The sequence below is a fragment of the Electrona antarctica genome (assembly GCF_951216825.1).
Source record: "Electrona antarctica genome assembly, chromosome: 7".
NCBI classification, from domain to species: Eukaryota; Metazoa; Chordata; class Actinopteri; order Myctophiformes; family Myctophidae; genus Electrona; species Electrona antarctica.
Genome location: NC_136812.1, coordinates 57,771,279 through 57,788,819, shown reverse-complemented (window position 1 = coordinate 57,788,819; position 17,541 = coordinate 57,771,279). Strand labels below are relative to the sequence as shown.

The following is a 17,541-nucleotide window of genomic DNA, read 5'->3' as shown; positions in this document are numbered from 1 at the left end:
CTTATGGCTGACAGCCTGTGGGTGCCATGCGTGTGTGTGCATGTGACCCTATGAACCATTGCCTCATTGCCGCTGTATCATATGGCCTGTGTGTGTCAGTTGGGAGTGCTGCTGCGGTGTGTGTGTGTGTGTGTGTGTGTGTGTGTGTGTGTGTGTGTGTGTGTGTGTGTGTGTGTGTGTGTGTGTGTGTGTGTGTGTGTGTGTGTGTGTGTGAAATATGCGGATGAGTACATTGTATATGTTAAGTGAATAACTTTGTTTATGTTCAGGGAAGGAAGATGAAGATCCCCTTCAACCTATGCATCTGGCTTAACTCTACTATCAGTGTATGGCTGGGAGTGTGTGGTTCTAAATTAAACGACACTATGCAGATTTTTATCTAATCTCTCGCCAAGATCATCATCATCTATTATTCATCATGTTATCCTGTATAGGCTACTTAGAAATAGTAAGACGTACATGATAGGTTAGAACCGTTAGACAGTTTGTTTATAACTTTACCTATTTATTTATTTATTCATCATCAATGCGTTTACTTTGATGCATTACATATAGGCTGCATAGTTAATGTATGTGATATATGTTTACTCATTCATACTACAATGGTGAATAGTTGCATTTATTAAAAGCTAATATGATGTATTGTTAGACAGTCACACTGTCACAGTAATAAGAAGGGGTACTTCTTTTGATGAATTGAACATGGTGGACCCTCTTGTAAACAAGTGTAATGCTTAATTGGGTTGTCCACTCACAGTTAACAGCCTTTGTATTGAGTTTGTGCTTGAAATGTACTGTAATTCTGCAAACTGTTAATACATATTTCAATCAATCAATCAATCAAATCTCATTCTCAACAACAAAACGTGTCTAAGGTCCACACAACGCAGTGTGAGTGTCCTTCTGCCTGACGATTCTTTATCCAGATACAAATCAGTCACACTGGTATGTTTTGACATTGTAATAAAATAAAAGGCATTGACGCGGACAACATCTGCCGTCTCTACGGCGATAGCTGACGCGGTCTGAAGTTAACGGCGCCAAAGAAACAGTGCCGAAGTTAACAGGGTCTAACACAAACTGGAACAGCTGTTCTGTTGTTGTTGAAATCCCCGAAGTCCTGTGTGTCTCAAAGAATAACACATTCGGGGGTCCTTGACATGAACATGTTAGACTAGCGTTCTATTCCAGGTTTAAGCAACATTAGGTCAGCAAGCAACAAGCTTTAAAAAAAGCAACCGCAATAAATACCAATAGCCGAGTTTGGTATTCAAGAAAAGCAAACCCAAAGTCGCTTCTAATAAGCAGACATGGGAACACTGTTGGTCACTGTACCTGTGAACATGTCCTGGTCAGTCTCTCTGGTGTCCATCTTCACCGTTTGGATTTTCCACTCAACCACGTCCTCTGTATCTGATGACTGATAAATCAATTTCAATTCTGTATCGTCTCTGTCAGACTCAGTGGTGTTTCAGTAACGATTTACTTTAACTAAAACAAACACAACAACAACAACGCATGGGTACCCGAGGCTACTCTGCATGAACGTTCACTCTGTTCTTTTATGTTCTAACCTCGCGTCTCACCAGACTTTACTTCTGTTCTGACCATGATAGAGTAGTAAAAGGATAGAGACAGAACCGGAGCGTAAGCCCCGCCCCCCGCTATTAATTTCAGTGGAAGTTGCTCAGTGGCGTTTTGAAGCACCCGGAAGAACGCTCTACTTGAAGTGCAACCGAGCGCTCAATGTTAAAGCCCAGCTGCACGGGTTTTCACGTCATGAATCCACGGGTCTGCCTGCAGTTCACGCTCAAACCACTAGGGCCGAGTACTTCGACGCTGGAGAGCCTCACTGGGGGCTTGCTCGACCATAGATATATATAAGAAAGCTAGATGGCTCACCCGCGCTCTGGCCAATGGAGAGCGACGTTGCGGCCATCTTACCTCGGGGCTACATAACATTGTGTCTATGGGTCATGTACTTTTAAATAACCACAACTTGCTCAATTTTCAACCGATTTTCAAACGGTTTGGTAACTTTGGTTTGTTATAAACGTCAGAGACGTCCGCATACTTATATGCTTTTATACGACGTTCATATAAAAAAAAAAAATTAAGCAGATAACGTTTGACAACGTTGACAACGTTTGTAATAAACCAACCCGTTTGTAAATCCGTCAAGATTTGAGCGAGTTATGACTGCTTTTGTTTGAGCTGCCATTGAACATACTATACTGTATCCCCGAAGTAAGATGGCCGCCGGGTGAACGACGTCAGAAACTCCGCCTTAACCCATCTAGACTTTGTATATCTATGTGCTCGACGACTCGTAGTTCTGTCCCTCTCTCTCTCGTCCGTCTGTTCCCAGCAGACCAACGTAAAGACTAAAGGTTTATACCGCCACCTACTGTACAAGAGTGTGCAACATCATGTCAATGTCCCAGTGCTGATCTTTCCTTATATTCTACTACTCAGATGTATTGTACAGAAAATAAAACAATGCCTTCCTCACCATTGCTACTCCCTTCCCTCTGCTCCAAGAATCCCTGACACATATCCCATGCTTCACAAACTTTGTCCTGCAAATTGTGCTCTTTCCTCTGTGTACCTATCACAGATCAATACAATGTACTCTACATTTTCTATTTCTCCACAGTTCGCACATATATTGTTCTCTACCTTACCCATAGTAAAACGTGTACTATTTAACCCTGTGTGGCCCACCCTAAGGCTTGTAATGATTCTCTATTAATTTCTATTCCTTTCATTATACTCATTTGTAGTTACGGTTTTATGTATTTTGTAATACCCTCGTCCCTTCTCCTTTCTGATCTTCATCCCATCTTCTCTGCCATATTTCCATCCCTTTCTTTTTAATCATTGCTTTCTCTTCACCTTTGCTTTTCCTAGCAACACTTGTATTGCTATTACCTGTTGAGTTGCCCTTTATAATAAATAATTAAACTTTATTTATATAGCACCTTTCAAATTTGCATTACAAAGTGCGTATGGCAAGCTTATCCGCCCTCTCGTTTCCTGTCAACCCCTTATGTGCTGGCACCCAACAAAACTACATCCAACCCACCTCTGTGCAATCCTAATAAGTAATGATTAATTTCAACAACTAGAGACAACTTAGAGAGGACTCTAACTGATTTTTCTGACTGTAGACTTTTCAAACACTGCAAGTGAACCACCCACTCTGGTCTGACCTCATTGTAACCCAGTGATGATTCATCATAACCTTTATTTAAATTCGGAGTACAATTGAGGGGCAGGCCCTCATTTTTAATGTAGCCGAATACAGAAACACAAAATCAGCAAAATACAACAAATACAAATATTAAATATATGCATCAGAATACAAATACTGAAAAGAACTATAAAAGATAGAGAATTGATTCAAACAGTTACAATGTTGAACTAAAGTGCTGGAAATAATTTCCCTGAATTTACCCAAGGAGGGCAGAGATTAAAATGTTAAGGTTTTCTGGAGCTCATTCCAAAGCACAGACAGAGAATGCTGCCTTACCCCACTTTGTGTTAGCAAAAGTAACCTTGAGGGTCAAGAAGTCACTTGAGTGGATCTGATAGGCACCAGCATTCTGATCCAACATAGAGCCAATGTAAGGGGGGGCCATATCCCTGAGATGGTTTTGAAAATAAACATATACCTGTGCTTATCACGCCTCTCGGAGAGGATAAGCCAGTGTTCTCATAGTGTACAATGATGTGTACCATAACTGTCACCAGTAACCCATCTTAGGGCAGAATGGTACACCGTGTCAAGGTGCTTTAAAATGGATGGAGCAGCGATCCTGTAAATAATGTCCCCATAGTCTGAGAGACTGAGAGAAAAGTGGCTTCAATAATTTACTTTTTACATGATGTTGGAAAACATGCTTTGTTAGTTGTTCATGTTGTTAGTTTGTTTGTTTCCTTATATGATGATTTCCTGTTTTGTATGTGTATATTTGTATGTCTCTGAATGTTCTGTTGAGTGCTTAATCATGGTTCATCCACAAAGTAACAGTTTTTGTATTGACTTGTGCTTTCGTCTGAAATGTATACCTGTGACTGCTGTAAACGATTATTTTCATCATTTCATCATTTTGTTCACTGATTTTTATCTTTTTAAGCGTTGTGTTTCGGACATTTGCGTCCCCGTCATTTCCAGCCATTAGGCCTTATATGGTCTTGTGCCAGTTGCATGTTTGTTTATGAGTTTAATTGATCAATTTACTTTTGTATCAGTTTGATCGGTTTATTGTTTGTTTTGGGCATCCATTGACTTGAATTAATTCCCTTTGCATCGTTATGCAGTCAGCGAGGTAGATTACATTTCCAAGTGCATTTTTCCATATTGCATTATGTTTGTATGATTTTGTTGTTCTGATCTGTGTTTTTGTTGTGTGTTCACCAGTTTGACGCTGGTCCTGGAGTGTCGAAAGAATGCTTAAATAAACCACCAGTAGGCTCTATACAACAACCTGACTCGTCTGTGAAGGGAGTGACAGTACCCAGTCTACATATTGTGAAATAAAAACATTCAATCGAGAGAGTGAAGAAATAAAAAGCCTTTATTGTATTGTATGGCTAATGCATAGGCAAGAATAATACAATATAGTGCTGTATACCGTGGTCCGTTGCAGCACACAGCCATCATCAGTGTCTAAACTATTGGTGATTAATTTCATTGTTGGTGTATTTGTTGCTGACATTTCAACTGGACTTACTGAAATGTCAGTTTAAAATACATTTGCTCAGGAGGCACTAACTCTTTCACAACATTCCTTGGCCCGTTTTCCCAAAGGACACCTCTTACACCATGGTGTAAGAGGTATGGTGTTGCACATGCTCAGTTGCCCTCTAGGCCGCACATGAAGCCTGTGTGCGGCCTAATTGGCTGCATGGCAGCCAATCAAACACTATGTCCTTTTTTGGGAAACACTGTCAAACACAACATAGAAATACACAAACTAGACTAGAGCACAGCCATACCTGTCCTCATTGTGCACGTAAGGCCTCTTGTATGAATACACAAACCCGTTTCCCTAAAGCCTCTTTAGCCTACACACACCTGTCGACATGTGGCGAATTAGTATTCACAGAGAAATGTGTGGTGCGAGTGGTGACTTTCTTCATCTCATTTAAATATAAAAACTTTGAAATTAAGGCCTACTTCAGCATCAAAGAAAATAAATTACATTTTTTTTAAGAGTGAAGAGAGCCTACTGTCAGCTGTCCAGCACAGGCTTCATGTGCGGCATAGAGGGCAACTGAGCATGTGCAACACCATACCTCTAACACCATGAGGTAAGAGGTATGGCTGGGAAACCGGGCCCTTATTTATATTATCATTGAGTCATGGCGTCATTATGCTTGCTAGTTGCTATGGTTTTCTTTAGCAGCTTCCTGAGCACAATATTCTAGTCGTGTAAAGAGGGGACTAGGAAAGGGATTCCTTAAAAAATAACCACTGTTGTACTGTACAGGTTGGCCCAATTTATAGTGGGTAACTGGCTCATGACATTTATTTGTGCCAATTAATCCTCCATAGCAAATGGAGATAATACGATACTCTCTGCATATGGTTTATTGCATTAATAGTTACATACATTAATTACATTTTATAACGGCCATTTTCTCCTTAATTTAGTCACTGTTATTATCAAAGCTCCATATCATCTCTGTCAGGTGGAAATCTCATATGTCCAAACTTACTTTTCATGAGACTAAAATTCAAAAATAGTAAAAGTAGCAGAGCTTTTAGATTTTCTACCTTTGATGCTTTGTGTGACGCTCAAGCAGAGCTTTAATTTACCGGGAAAATACAACAAATAATAATAAATTATAATTTATAATGGACTATAATGGAGATAGTAAGTTTCTGCCCGACTGCAATATGTCCCTGTTGCTGCTTAGTAATACGGTTGGACTGTGGAGGGTGTAGAACAGGGTTCCCAAACGTCTTTCAGCTCGAGACGCAAAAGAGAAACTTAGTTGTTGGCCAAGTAGCAATAATATACTTATGGGTTCCAGTCTAGGCTATGGGGGGAATTGGGGAAACTATTTGCAGTTCTAGACCCTGTAGAAAAGAAGCAAGCATATAAGCAGTATTATATTCAAACTCTGTCAGACCACAGAACTTTAAAAACCAAACCACCCAGATGAATTAGAAGGATTTAAAAACAAGTGTTAAGTGTATACAAATCGGTTCTAAATTCATGATAAATAAGCCATAGTTTTTCCTGCCAAGGGCTTTGGGAGGGGGGAGATGTCCACTAAATGCAGTGTAATAATTATAGCACTCTAGGGTATAGCATCAGAATACTGTTTACCTTGGCATAATTCCAGTCTACACCAGTCTTCTGCCATCAGATGACATCCTTGAAACTCGTCTGTGCGTGTCATCAGGTGGTGTTTAGCCCTGCCCAGAAACACGGCTCTCAGCAAGAAATGGCATTCCCCGATTACAGGCACTTTAAACAATATATTTGTTTTCTCTCTCATTGTAAAATGTTAAGTAGTATTAATATTCATATGTTGCTTGTATGACCACCTTCCCTACCAACATACAGCTGGCTAATTCTCATACTGTTTACAGTGGAGATGATTTTCCCTTGGTGTGAGTACGCTGGTGTGACTTCAGGCTACTCATCTGGGTGAAACTCTTGTTACACTGGTTACAGTGGAAAGTTCTTTCTCCGGTGTGGAGACGCATGTGTGACTTCAGGCTGCGTATCATAGTGTAACTCTTGTAACATGTATTACATTGGAAAGGTCTTTCTCCAGTGTGGGTACGCATGTGCAACTTCAGGCTACCTGATTCACTGAAACTCTTGTAACATGTATTACATTGGAAAGGCTTTTCTCCAGTGTGGGTATGCATGTGTTTCTTCAGGCTACCTGATTCACTGAAACTCTTGTAACATGTATTACATTGGAAAGGCTTTTCTCCAGTGTGGGTAAGCATGTGTTTCTTCAGGTTGCCTGACTGACTGAAACCCTTGTCACATGTATTACAGTGGAAAGGTTTTTCATCAGTGTGGTTAAGCATGTGTCTCTTCAGGTGATAAGGCGCACTGAAACTCTTGTCACATTCATTACAGTGGAAAGGTGTTTCTCCAGTGTGGGTACGTAAGTGTCTCTCCAGGTGATATGAAGACCTGAAACTCTTGTCACAATGGTTACACTGGAAAGGATTTTCTCCAGTGTGGTCACTGTGGTGGACACGCTCGTGTGACTTCAGAGCACTTGTCGAACCGAAACTCTTGTCACACTGGTTACAGTGGAAAGGTTTTTCTCCGGTGTGCACACGCATGTGTGTTTTCAGGTGAGCTGACACACTGAACCCCTTGTTACACACATTACAAGTGAAATGTTTTTCTCCAGTGTGGAAAAGCTGGTGTATTCGCAGATGATGAAACAATTTGAAACTCTTACCACACTGTTGACAGTGGAAGGGTCTTTCTCCAGTATGGATACGCATGTGTACATTCAGAGCACCTGACGTACTGAAGGTCTTGTCACATGTATTACAGGGGAAAGGTTTTTCTCCAGTGTGAACACGCATGTGTACCTCCAGGTTACCTAATGAAAATAAATTGCCACAGTGTTTACATGCGAGTGGTTTCTTTCTTGTGCAAGTCGGCTGACGTGTTTTTACTTGTCCTGGTTGAGTTAAAGTCTCGGTAAACTTGTCTGTGTCTACTTGTTTCTGGCTGGTTACAGAGCTGGTAATTGGCTGGCGGGATGCTGAGGTGATCTGTCCATCCCTCAGCATTCGGCGGTAGAGGTCGTTGTGGCTCCTCCTGATGTGTTTATGGAGTAAGACTTGAGACGTGAAGGCATATGGACATTCCGAACAGGAAGAGAGCGGCGTCTGGGACCTCACTCCTGAGGGAGGGAGGGAGAGAGAGAGAGAGAGAGAGAGAGAGAGAGAGAGAGAGAGAGAGAGAGAGAGACAGTCAGACATAAGTATACATTGAAATTGAGATACAGTTTCAGACAGGAACATAATGCTGAATATTACACCGTCCTCATTCTCACATTTGTTTTATGTTCTGGTCCACCTCAACCCTCGAAAGATCACATTGTTGCATGAAAATTAAGCCAAGTTAAGCTAAGTCAAGAGGATGTATTTGTGCTCATGTATTACAGGGGCAAATACTGCACAAGTATTTGTGCTCCCCTTGACTTGGCTTAACTTGGCTTAATTTTTCACATTCAAATGCGTATTCCAATGAAAATATCCTAAAAAACTATATTTGGACTAGACTAGACTATTTTACATGTCATTACACATCCTTACCGCTGAAACCATGTTATGAATCGAGCGATTGAACCCTGTATTTATTTTACATCTTATAACCCTACGCACGTTCGCAGATGATCGTTAGATGAATGTTAATATAATGTAATGACACTTTGCGGTTACATCTTCGTACAGGTATTGTTCAGCTTCCTTCAGACAATGCAGCAGTGATAATAATAACTAAATAATGAGGACGGTAGCTTTATAAAAAACGCAAAAAAGACGCCCATTTCAAAACATCGCTCCTGTGATATGAAAATCATTTTAGTTGATTATAGAAACATTTAAAAATAAAATGATTTTCATTATATAGAAACATTTAAAAATAAAAGGATTTTCTTTATAAAGAACCTAATTTGGTCTTAAATGTGTTTTCCACAAATTAGTCTTAAATGGGGGTCGTCTTATAATCAGAGTCATCTTATATTCGGCAATATGGTATATACTGTAGTGTACAGTATGTCACTGTTTTGAATGAGATATCATGCGTCACCTCAAATTGCTTCTTTTCTCTAGTGTGAATTGCCACAAACTAAAAATATGAATTTGACTGTATGAGTCCCCATGGCTGAACTTGGTTCATGTGCATCTCAGATGAGCCTTTTGAGTGAAGTTTATTTTACAAACTGTAGGCTAGATGTACTGTAAATAGTTATTTATGTATTTACCTGCATCAGTCTTCATGTTTTGTTTCACATAACTCCCTGTGTGACTCCTCACTGATGTAGTTTGTTCTGATGATTTCAGGTCCTGGGAGAGCTTGTTGCTCAAAGACAATCGTCGTCCTTCCACATTTGGCATCTTGTGTGACTTCCCTTTGTTTAAAGCTGAATGACCTTCCCCGGTCTCCTCCCAGTCACTGTCTTCAATGTCAGATTCAGAACAGGGTGAAGTCCACTCATCACTGTCTTCAGTGTCAGATTCAGCACTGTGCGAAGAGAGGAGCTGGTCATCTCTGGTTGGCTGTGATGCTCCACAGTCCTGGACATCAGCTTGTGATTTCACGTGTTCAGTTTGCACTGTCAATGTTGACCCATCAGGTCTTAGCAGTAGCTCCTCCACCTGTTCCTCTTTAAACTGTGGAGGTTCTAGTTTCACCTGGACCAGACTGGGGCTGCTCTCCTGCTGTTCATCTTTAATCTGCATAGGTTCTAGTTTCACCTGGACCAGACTGGGGCTGCTCTTCTCAGTCTCCTGTTCAGGTGAAACCTCGTCTTTAAACACAGGAAGGAGTGAGAGATCTATAATGAGGAGAGAGGAGGGAGAACATCAGAAGAGAGCAACTCAGTAGCTCAATTCCAATACCTTAAAACTCACCCGTCGCCAATTGCGCCTTTTGACGACTATTTTCGTCTGTACCTCCCCTACGATAAGCAATATGCGAGGCGCACTTCCAGGGCTGGGAGGGGGCTGTCGCTCGGCTGCTCGACGCGTCTAAAGGGCCACCCTTCTTGGGTACAAACATGCACGTATATCACATGACACGGATTTTCTGGGTATTGTAGTGAGATCCCAACTTCAAGAGCTTTATGACAGGGTGTGCACCGAGTTGATCTAAGCATATTAATAAAAAACGGGGTTCACGAGTTTTGGGGGGGGAAGCAGACAACGGTTCTATTCTCGAGCCGTTCAAGGAGTTAAAGCACAGATAGACAGGTGCAATTATGGTTTGACCCTAAAAAAATTGCAACAGAAGGTTTCTCAACTGTTTTGTGTAGTATTAGGTGTCCTTAATAACATACTAAAAGTTTACCAAAGTTTGACCATGCGAAAGGTGTTATTTTAGCATAATATGCATAATATGCCCATAACATCCTATATAAGGCAAAAAAGTCCAAATTTCATCATTCTTTAAGTAACATGTGACATATGAAACTAGGGTGTTTGCATGATTCTGAATCCATTCCAAGCATTAGTTTTGCACAAAAAACACTCCTTGGGCTAAATTAGGCCATATCCACTTGACCAAATGTGCTGACCTCATCACGTTTGTGTGGCCGTTTTCCTCCCAAGGAGTGTTTTTTGTGCAAAACTAATGCTTGGAATGGATTCAGAATCATGCAAACACCCTAGTTTCATATGTCACATGTTACTTAAAGAATGATGAAATTTGGACTTTTTTGCCTTATATAGGATGTTATGGGCATATTATGCATATTATGCTAAAATAACACCTTTCGCATGGTCAAACTTTGGTAAACTTTTAGTATGTTATTAAGGACACCTAATACTACACAAAACAGTTGAGAAACCTTCTGTTGCAATTTTTTTAGGGTAAGGTGCCTTTTTTTCATATATGCCCTCACCTAAGAGGGAAACTTTAAGTTATGCTGATATACATACTTCAAGAGCAGCACATGTTTAACTGCCTTTAAATAAAAAGGTACGTACCTGTCCTGTACAACTTTACTACGGGTTGCATCCGTGGAGGTTCTAGTTTCACCCGGACTAGATTGGGGCTACTCTCCTGCTGTTCAGGGGAATCCTCATCTTTAACCACAGGAAGGAGTGAGATATCTAGAAGGAGGAGAGAGGAAGTAACGTCAGCAGAGACTCATTGTGTTTCATTGATTGGATTTGACTGATTCTCATACTAATTTATTTGTTTTGAAATGATCAGTAGTGTTTATATTTTGCAATTACTTTGTTAAATGTTTACACTTGTAAAATCAGACCCGTCTGAACAGAGTGGTGATGTATTGTACTACTCAGTATTGTACTATGCCATACTGTACTACTCTGTACTGTACTACTCCATATTGTACTGTAGTAAAGTACGGAGTAGTACAGTAACTGTACTGTACTACACCACACTGTACTACTCCGTACTGTATTACGCCATGCTGTACTGTACTACTTTGTACTGTACTACTCCGGTACTGTACTCCTCCCTGGCCTCTGTGTATGTGTGTGTGTGTGTGTGTGTGTGTGTGTGTGTGTGACGCTGCTCAACAGTGCCATCCAGTCACACACACACACACACACACACACACACACACACACACACACACACACACACGGCTATCATTCAGAGATAGATAGGCCTGCTACAGGACATTATCATATCATACATAGTGGGGGTTGCATTCCTTTGTTTTCATCATGGGTCTATTTCACGCCTCTGTGAATGTCTTTGTTGCCACTGCTGGAACTATAGTGCCCCAAGAAAACATCAAGCATAAACATGATTTGTTTTTGTTTTCACAAAATATCATTGATTGTTTATACATCTTTCTTTGAGATTTACATTAGACACAAGCCTATTTAGACAAACCATTTTATTGAAATTAAAAAATAAAATCTCAGATTTATTTCTCCCGATCCCGATCATTTGAAAATGACATCCCTAATACATACATAGCTGCGTATAGGAGTGACTAGCACCACTCAAAAAAGGGTCACTCTCAAGGACTTTCAAACCAGGAAGGGTATGGCCTGGTCAGCCTGCAATGACATGCATAAGATCTGGTCGTCCCAGCTTAGTAAGATGTTAAAAGAAAAAATATTTAGGACGACCGTTGAGCCGATTCTACTCTATGGCTCCGAGACATGGACACTTTCAAAGAAACTAGAGAAACGGTTGGATGGCACTTACACCCGCCTTCTAATGAGAGCGCAAAATCTGTCTTGGAAGAGCCACCCATCGACTAATCTAATATACGGAAACCTTCCCTGGGTTTCTTCACTAGTCCGATCCAGAAGAACACAGTTTGCCGGCCACTGCTACAGAGCTGTTATATCTTCCTTTCTTCTCTGGAGTCCTGCCTCAAAGCAGACCAGAGGTAGAAAACTGTCGTTCCCTGATGTCATCGCTAGGGACACAGGCATCAGTAAGCAGGAACTGTGGATGGCAATGAAGGACCGGGAAGTCTGGCGTGTTATTGTGAAATCCACGATCTCGACCGTGGTCGAAAAATGATGATATAATTGTACGAAGATGTATCAGTATGCACTACATCTGTGAACTGAGCGGTGCAGGCTGTGTGTATACTGTACTCTGTACTGTACTGTGCTATTGTTATAGTTATAGTGGTCACTTGTCAGTGTGAAACTCAAAAGTGGTTGGTATTTTATTTTACATCAATTTAATTGTTGATTAGTCACGTTTACAATGAGGTACAGGCGTTCATGGAATGAGCAACACTGCTAAACATGTGGGTTGCACCCCCAAAGATTTTGCCAAAATGGCAAATGGTTCAACCCTAGCTTTGAGTTGCATAGTGGATTGGATGATTGCACTCTCCCACAGTAATAAGGGAAAAAGCTACACATATTGGCCATATTCACACTTTATTAAGTTTACACTCAGTGCGCTTCAGAGCACAGTACTGCTTCCGTAAGATTGCATTGGGATTGGGAAAACATGGTTCTGGCTGGCAAACAACCACTTTGTAAGTGGTTGTTTCACCATGAATTAACATTTTACGTTCCTGTGTAGTTTTATCAATTCTCGCTATCAACCCTCAACTCTCCTGGCAAATTAGCATCGCGGCGGGGGAGGGGGGTAGCACATCTCCGGCCGACAGGTGTGAACGGTTTTGCCGATGTAGGCCTACTAATGGGGGACCATTTAAAACAAAGGCGGCTTGCATGCTGTAGTTTGCTACTAACATAAATTGCATGAGGAGAGGCCAAGCTGTCGTGGCTGCGTTTTTTGGGGGAGCAACCCCTATGGGAGCAACCCACGCGTTTTATTTATTTATTACTTGCGCAAGCAGAGCGTGCAAGTAATGTTATCAGTCAGGTGCTACGATGCGTATGTCCCTTAGCAGCATATGATATGACGTATAATGGCTGCAGCTGTGTAGTTCATTTGTTGTCTCATCCCCCGTTACTGCAATGAATGTCACTGAGACAAATTCCTATCAACCTTGTTGACATGGCAATAAAATAATCTTGAATCTTGACGTCATATGCAGGCAGGGTACATACAGAAGCAGACCGTGCAGGTATGTTTTCCGTCATGCTACGAAGCGTATGTCCCATGACGTGATGAAGATATGTACCAATGTCCCTTAGCAGCATATGATATGATGTCATATGCTGGCACGGGACATACGGAAGCAGACCGTGCAGGTATGTTTTCCGTCATGCTACGAAGCGTATGTCCCATGACGTGATGAAGATATGTACCAATGCCAGGGTATAATTTGGTTTACGATGGTGACGTAATGATGATATGTTTCAGTGTCGGGTGGATTAAAGGGACATACGCATCAAACCACCCGAGTATACCACTAATCAACTCAGAAATTACATATACATACATATAGACATATACATAGACATATGAGCATATGGCGTGATGAGGCTGAGATTTGAGATTTGAAAGTTTGTAGCGGTCTACAGTACTTACACGCTCTGCTTGCGCACTAGTAGGCGCCCTACCAACTGTTCTGTTCTTTGACTATATAGAAGTGTCTATTTGTACTGTTATTCTGCAAACTGTTAATAAATATTTCAATCAATCAATCTGTCCGTGTCAATGCCTTTTATTTCATCACAATGTCAAAACATACCGATGTGACTGATTTTTAGAGTATAAAACCAGCCATTAAAACACCAAACAGACATGGTCACTAGGTTAACCTAAGACCCCATTCACCACACTGATTTCCAACACTGCTAGTCTAGTAGCCAGCCCATAGAGCCCCATTGTGAACCCGGACATGTTGAGTACACCAACGTTTTATGTTATAAATCTTTAGTATGGGTCCCCAGCATGTAGAAACTGCCGGATGCTAACTTGCATATGTTGGGCAATTTTCATAATTGGCATAATCTGTGACCATACCATTAACGAGGTATAGAAGGCAAAATATTCAAAATTTCATCTTGCTTTATGTAGCATGTGACATGTCAAACTAGGGGGTTTTCATGATGCTGAATCCATTCCAAGCATTAGTTTTGCAAAAAAAAAACGGCCATGCCCACTTGATTTTAGCCCTAATGCTTGGAATGGATTCAGCATCATGCAAACCCCCTAGTTTGACATGTCACATGCTACATAAAGCATGATGAAATTTTGAATATTTTGCCATAGGTTGTTAATGGTATGGTCACATATGCCAATTACTTACTTACTTAAAGGACCACTTCACCACTTTTCAACATGTCTTCATATAATTGGTCCTCACTAATGTTCATGATAAAACACCACCATTTTTTCCTACTCAGTCTGTGTCTAATAGGAGGGCTTTGGCCAGTTCGTTTCTATTAGCTTGGATTCACCATCGATGATGTCACTGGTGGACGGGTTTCTGAACTGCCCACAGCCTTCCTATGAGACACAGACTGAGTAGGAAAAAATGGTTGTATTTTATCATGAACATTAGTGAGGACCAATTATAGGAAGAGAAGTTGAAAAGTGGTGAAGTGGTCCTTTAATAAATTAGTCAACATATGCAAGTTAGCATCCGGCAGTTTCTACATGCTGGGGACCCATATTACTAAACATTTATAACATAAAACGTTGGTGTACTCAACATGTCCGGGTTCACATTCTGGCTATACTAGACTATGCAGACAGATTTCTTTTATCTAATCTCTCGCCAAGATCATCATCATCATCATCTATTATTCATCATGTTATCCTGTATAGGCTACTTAGAAATAGTAAGACGTACATGATAGGTTAGAACCGTTAGACAGTTTGTTTATAACTTTACCTATTTATTTATTTATTCATCATCAATGCGTTTACTTTGACGCATTACATATAGGCTGCATAGTTAATGTACGTGACATATGTTTACTCATTCATACTACAATGGTGAATAGTTGCATTTATTAAAAGCTAATATGATGTATTGTTAGACAGTCACACTGTCACAGTAATAAGAAGGGGTTGTCTTCTTTTGATGAATTGAACATGGTGGACCCTCTTGTAAACAAGTGTAATGCTTAATTGGGTTGTCCACTCACAGTTAACAGCCTTTGTATTGAGTTTGTGCTTGAAATGTACTGTAATTCTGCAAACTGTTAATAAATATTTCAATCAATCAATCAAATCTCATTCTCAACAACAAAACGTGTCTAAGGTCCACACAACGCAGTGTGAGTGTCCGTCTGCCTGACGATTCTTTAGCCAGATACAAATCAGTCACACTGGTATGTTTTGACATTGTGATAAAATAAAAGGCATTGACGCGGACAACATCTTCCGTCTCTACGGCGATAGCTGACGCGGTCTGAATGCGCCAAAAAAAACAGTGCCGAAGTTAACAGGGTCTAACACCAACTGGAACAGCTGTTCTGTGGTTGTTGTTGTTGTTGTTGAAATCCCCGAAGTCCTTTGTGTCTCAAATAATAACACATTCGGGGGTCCTTGACATGAACATGTTAGACTAGCGTTCTATTCCAGGTTTAAGCAACATTAGGTCAGCAAGCAACAAGCTTTAAAAAAAGCAACCGCAATAAATACCAATAGCCGAGTTTGGTATTCAAGAAAAGCAAACCCAAAGTCGCTTCTAATAAGCAGACATGGGAACACTGTTGGTCACTGTACCTGTGAACATGTCCTGGTCAGTCTCTCTGGTGTCCATCTTCCCCGTTTGGATTTTCCACTCAACCACGTCCTCTGTATCTGATGACTGATAAATCAATTTCAATTCTGTATCGTCTCTGTCAGACTCAGTGGTGTTTCAGTAACGATTTACTTTTACTAAAACAACAACAACAACGCATGGGTACCCGAGGCTACTCTGCATGGACGTTCACTCTGTTCTTTTATGTTCTAACCTCGCGTCTCACCAGACTTTACTTCTGTTCTGACCATGATAGAGTAATAAAAGGATAGAGACAGATCCGGAGCGTTAGCCCCGCCCCCCGCTATTCATTTCAGTGGAAGTTGCTCAGTGGCGTTTTGAAGCACCCGGAAGAACGCTCTACTTGAAGTGCAACCGAGCGCTCAATGTTAAAGCCCATCTGCACGGGGTTTCCACGTCATGAATCCACGGGTCCGCCTGCAGTTCACACTCAAACCACTAGGGCCGAGTGCTTCGACGCTGGAGAGCCTCACTGGGGGCTTGCTCGACCATAGATATATATAAGAAAGCTAGATGGCTCACCCGCGCTCTGGCCAATGGAGAGCGACGTTGCGGCCATCTTACCTCGGGGCTACATAACATTGTGTCTATGGGGCATGTACTTTTAAATAACCACAACTTGCTCGATTTTCAAACGGGTGTGTTTGTTATAAACGTCAGAGACGTCCGCATACTTATATGCTTTTATACGACGTTCATATAAAAAAACAAAATTAAGCAGATAACGTTTGACAACGTTGACAACGGTTGACAACGTTTGTAATAAACCAACCCGTTTGTAAATCCGTCAAGATTTGAGCGAGTTATGACTGTTTTTGTTTGAGCTGCCATTGAACATACTATACTGTATCCCCGAAGTAAGATGGCCGCCGGGTGAACGACGTCAGAAACTCCGACTTAAGCCATCTAGACTTTATATATCTATGTGCTCGACGACTCGTAGTTCTGTCCCTCTCTCTCTCGTCCGTCGAGAAACACGCTGAACTGCACACCCTCTGTTCCCAGCAGACCAACGTAAAGGCACCGCCACCTACTGTACAAGAGTGTGCAACATCATGTCAATTTCCCAGTGCTGATCTTTCCTTATATTCTACTACTCAGATGTATTGTACAGAAAAGAAAACAATGCCTTCCTCACCATTGCTACTCCCTTCCCTCTGCTCCAAGAATTCCTGACACATATACCATGCTTCACAAACTTTGTCCTGCAAATTGTGCTCTTTCCTCTGTGTACCTATCACAGATCAATACAATGTACTCTACATTTTCTATTTCTCCACAGTTCCACATGTATTGTTCTCTACCTTACCCATAGTAAAAAGTGTACTATTTAACCCTGTGTGGCCCACCCTAAGGCTTGTAATGATTCTCTATTAATTTCTATTCCTTTCATTATACTCATTTGTAGTTACGGTTTTATGTATTTTGTAATACCCTCGTCCCTTCTCCTTTCTGATCTTCATCCCATCTTCTCTGCCATATTTCCATCCCTTTCTTTTTAATCATTGCTTTCTCTTCACCTTTGCTTTTCCTAGCAACACTTGTATTGCTATTACCTGTTGAGTTGCCCTTTATAATAAATAATTAAACTTTATTTATATAGCACCTTTCAAATTTGCATTACAAAGTGCGTATGGCAAGCTTATCCGCCCTCTCGTTTCCTGTCAACCCCTTATG

The 17,541-nt window shown here is 41.0% G+C and overlaps 1 protein-coding gene across 1 annotated transcript; it reads right to left on the bottom strand.

Annotated features, from left to right (window-relative positions):
- Positions 1–4,562: 4,562 nt before the first annotated feature.
- On the bottom strand, positions 4,563–16,074 carry LOC306926724 (uncharacterized protein). The gene is made up of 4 exons (XM_079506130.1): positions 15,825–16,074; positions 10,709–10,834; positions 8,986–9,558; positions 4,563–7,899 (listed from the first exon to the last, which is right to left on the bottom strand). The coding sequence occupies exons 1-4, from the start codon at positions 15,859–15,861 to the stop codon at positions 6,602–6,604; spliced, it is 2,034 nt and encodes a 677-aa protein (XP_079362256.1). The 5' UTR covers positions 15,862–16,074; the 3' UTR covers positions 4,563–6,601.
- Positions 16,075–17,541: the final 1,467 nt, after the last annotated feature.